Below are 3,754 nucleotides of genomic sequence, written 5' to 3' on the forward strand. Positions count from 1 at the left end.
ACTAATATGTTATTGTACATAATATTTAGCATCTATAGTGGTAAATTCAGCTTGCCGAAACAAAAAGTCGCGTCCAACTCTATATTTCCTGGCCTATATAAATGAAAAATTGGACAGTGTAATATTCTTGCAATAATTTCAATAAATTATCAAGTTCTTCATGAATTAATTCAAAAATTTTTTGATTGTAAAGGTAGTAACAGTGGGTATCGAAAATAGAGTTCCATCATCATTTTTCAAAGATTTTGTGTAAAATTTTATTTATTTGACCATTTGTACATTTCACATCGAAAATCGGCAGTATTTTAGGCAAGTTGTACTTCCTTCCTACAGAGGCGCTACCGGGAGGTGATCACCCGACGGTTGGAACCCGTTCTCATTCGCCAGGTAGGTGAGATAGATGTGTTGTCCCTCTGGGGAGGTGTACGAGAATGAACCGTGGACTTCCTCAGCCTCCAGGTTCTCCACGCCTGGGTTCTTAAGGACTCCTTCCTCGTTGACGACGATACCGTTGCCGGTTTCGTACGAGGAGTGGTAGCTGCCGTCAAAGTTCACTTCTGCGTCCTGCTTTAGTATTGGAATGGGTTCCTCGGCGGGAGCGGCCGTTGTAACGGCGACTATTACGACGAAGGCGACGAGGAAGATCTGAAAGCGTAGGTATTTATACAGGAATTATACAGGGTAACCAAAAATGAAATCTCTTATTCTTTGGCGAATTTTAAGGGGAGTCTTTCCTATAAAATTTTTATCTAGGACGCTTCATTAGAAAGATACAGGGTGTCTCTTCAAAAAATATTTTTAATTTTTTTAAATAATTTAAAAACTATTAAGTGAAATTAATTTTAAATTGGGCACATGTATTTATGTAAACATTGTCCAAAATCTGAGGGCTTTTCCTAAAATTTACATGCTCCAGTGGCGGAGATACAGGGTATCGGTGGCATATCACTACACATTATAAAACAAAGTCCTCCGTCGCGTCTGTCTGTCTGTCTATTCGCGATAAACTCAAAAACTACTGCACCGATTCTCATGCTATTTTCACCAATGGATAGAGTGGTTCTCGAGGAAGGTTTTAGTATATAATTTGTTAAGTTTTTGTATACATTAACGATATTTGTTGGAGGTGTCGGAAAAAAATAAGCCGTCTGGGAGCTTTCAACGAAAACGCTGCCTAAACCCTTTGAGATATAACAAAATAATGTATGGTGGAATTGTGTATCTTATATAGGTCTACAGAAAAGTCCGCGATGGCATATGTCTATCTCTTAAGGATAACATACTATATCCATTTTAATACTTTAAAAAATGGGCAATTATAAAGCGGTAATTGGAAAGCTATTTACACAAATACGGTATTAATCCTTATCATTTTAAATACGTTAGTTGGCTTGAGCATTTCATGAAGATTATTTTTTCCCTTTACACCATGCAAATTAAATGAATACCTTAGGAGATATAGCAAAATCAAAATAATGCGCAACGAAATTAATTTCGTGTCGCCGTGATTCGACCGGGCCGCGCGGGCGCCCCGTGACCCCGCGCCTCGCGTCCGAGCCGGGGGGGTCCGAAAGTTTATGTAGTGTATCAATGTATGGTGGAATTGTGTATCTTATATATGCCTACAGAAAAGTCCGCGATGGCATATGTCTATATGTTAAAGATAACATACTACCTATATCCATTTTAATACTTTAAAAAATTGGCAATTATAAAGCGGTAATGTAAAAGCTATTTACACAAATACGGTATTAATCCTTATCATTTTAAATAAGTTAGAGGCTTTAAGCATTTCATGCACATTATTTTACTCTTTTACACCATATAATTTAAATGAATATCTTAGGAGTAATCGCAAAAAAATTACGGACGCGAGAATAAAATTCAAGCGCCTCGCTTCGCTTGATGCGATCGCCGACCCTCCCCCCGCACCGTCTTGCCTACTGTTTAGCTAATAAGCCGAACGATAACGCGCGCGTGATCCTTTAATAAACTGACTTGGAGCGAATGGAGGTGACGACTGACGACTGTGTTTTCTTTCTGGGTGTTGTTGGAAAGTTATAATTGCGTTCGATATTTTAAGGTCACATTTTTGTTTTGTATTTGTTGTCTTTAGGTAGTCGGAACATACATAGATACTTGCAAACATACTTTTATTTCATTGAGTTTTAATAATTTGTTTGTTTTTTTCTTATTGTGAATCATTTAAAACTTCATAGTCGCATTTTTGTTTCGTGTTTGTTTTCTTTAGGTAGTTAGATACCTAACTACTTACTTATTAATTAAAATTGATAGTCCTGAACATAGGTACTTTAATTTAATTCGTTTTGTTTTCACATTGTTGGTAGTTACCTATATTGTTTTAAATTTAAAGGTTTTGCATTTTTAGTTTTGAGTTCGTTTGTTGTCTTTAGGTATATAGATATATCGTGAATTATTTTAAAATTAATATTAGGGTCGCATTAGATGAAAGATGATTGATTTTTTGTTTGTTACGATTTAACTCGAAAACTACTCAACCAATTTTACCGAAAGCTACATCTTCTCGGAGTAACATAGGCTATTTTATATTTGCCCGTGCGAAGCCGGGGCGGGTTGCTAGTTTTTCTAAGTAAAATAGTACGCCACTGCTTTAGGAAAGATTCCCCTTAAAATTCACTAAAGAATACGAGATTTCATTTTTGGTCACTATTTGTAAGTCACCCTGTATAGGTAATAATTGTGGGAACATGATTAACAATCCTCAAATAAGCAAGATAAAGAGGTTTTGAAAGATATTTGGTTTATTCCATGTAATTAAATCACCAATTTACCACCCCTGAATTGTATTTTATGGTTTAAGTATTGAAAATAACAATATTATCTGTTACTAACCAGAAATGCACAATTTTGGTACATATTTCTGGGACATCCTGTATAAAATGTTTGACCAAACTTAAATTAATTTATCCACTCCAAAACTACGTCATGTATATGTAAATATGACACTGTTTGTCTGCACTGTAAAAACAACTAAAACTACAAAAACTTGAATTTTTTTAGACAACACCCTTTCTGGACACTGTTAAAGTTTGACCAAGCATTTTAGTTACACCCTATATACAATATATGAAGAACGGCCATTTTGTTCAATTGCCGTTAAGTTATAGTTGGACTGATTTAACGAACTTTTTTAGTAGCCTAAAGCAAATAAATTACACAAAAGCCCTACAATGTTAATGTAACATAATTTTAATGTATAAAACTTCCGAAAATTTAATTTAGCTTTGAAATATTATTTTTTGTATAATTTTGTATTTAAAAGCTAACGAAAATAATAAACGTACACTACTAATTTATATTTAATAAAAAAAATTAAATGGATATGCATAAACCTTATGTTAACACTATTATATCACATGACATGAAAAAACTAATGTTACACCACAATTTTAATAAAAATATTAACTAATTAAATTATTTTACTTACAACTACTTTCATTGTTAAAGCTTGATATACTGCTAACTAAATAATGATGAGACTTTTCGCTATTTATATCGTACAGTCTCCAAACAAGTTTCTGAACAATTTTTGTTTTCTTTTATTTTGCATACCTAGTAAAATTTAATTGGTAAACAAATAAAAACTGAAGTTAATTGAAGTACTACAAGGTGTTCATTGGGAATGACTCACCCCTACATTATTATATTTTTTTACCTAAACAAAATCGTTTGAATCGCTTTTTGTGGACAACTGTTACTCTGGTAAATTTTA

At 33.6% G+C, this 3,754-nt stretch overlaps 1 protein-coding gene across 1 annotated transcript; it reads right to left on the reverse strand.

The window, feature by feature from the left end:
* Positions 1 to 229: 229 nt before the first annotated feature.
* Positions 230 to 3,513, reverse strand: LOC108909264 (endocuticle structural glycoprotein SgAbd-2-like). Its single transcript, XM_018713585.1, has 2 exons — positions 3,470 to 3,513; positions 230 to 645 (listed from the first exon to the last, which is right to left on the reverse strand). The coding sequence occupies exons 1-2, from the start codon at positions 3,479 to 3,481 to the stop codon at positions 328 to 330; spliced, it is 330 nt and encodes a 109-aa protein (XP_018569101.1). The 5' UTR covers positions 3,482 to 3,513; the 3' UTR covers positions 230 to 327.
* Between the last annotated feature and the right edge of the window lie 241 nt (positions 3,514 to 3,754).

This window comes from Anoplophora glabripennis, unplaced genomic scaffold, assembly GCF_000390285.2.
Source record: "Anoplophora glabripennis isolate ALB-LARVAE unplaced genomic scaffold, Agla_2.0 scaffold1, whole genome shotgun sequence".
In the NCBI taxonomy this organism is placed as follows: Eukaryota; Metazoa; Arthropoda; class Insecta; order Coleoptera; family Cerambycidae; genus Anoplophora; species Anoplophora glabripennis.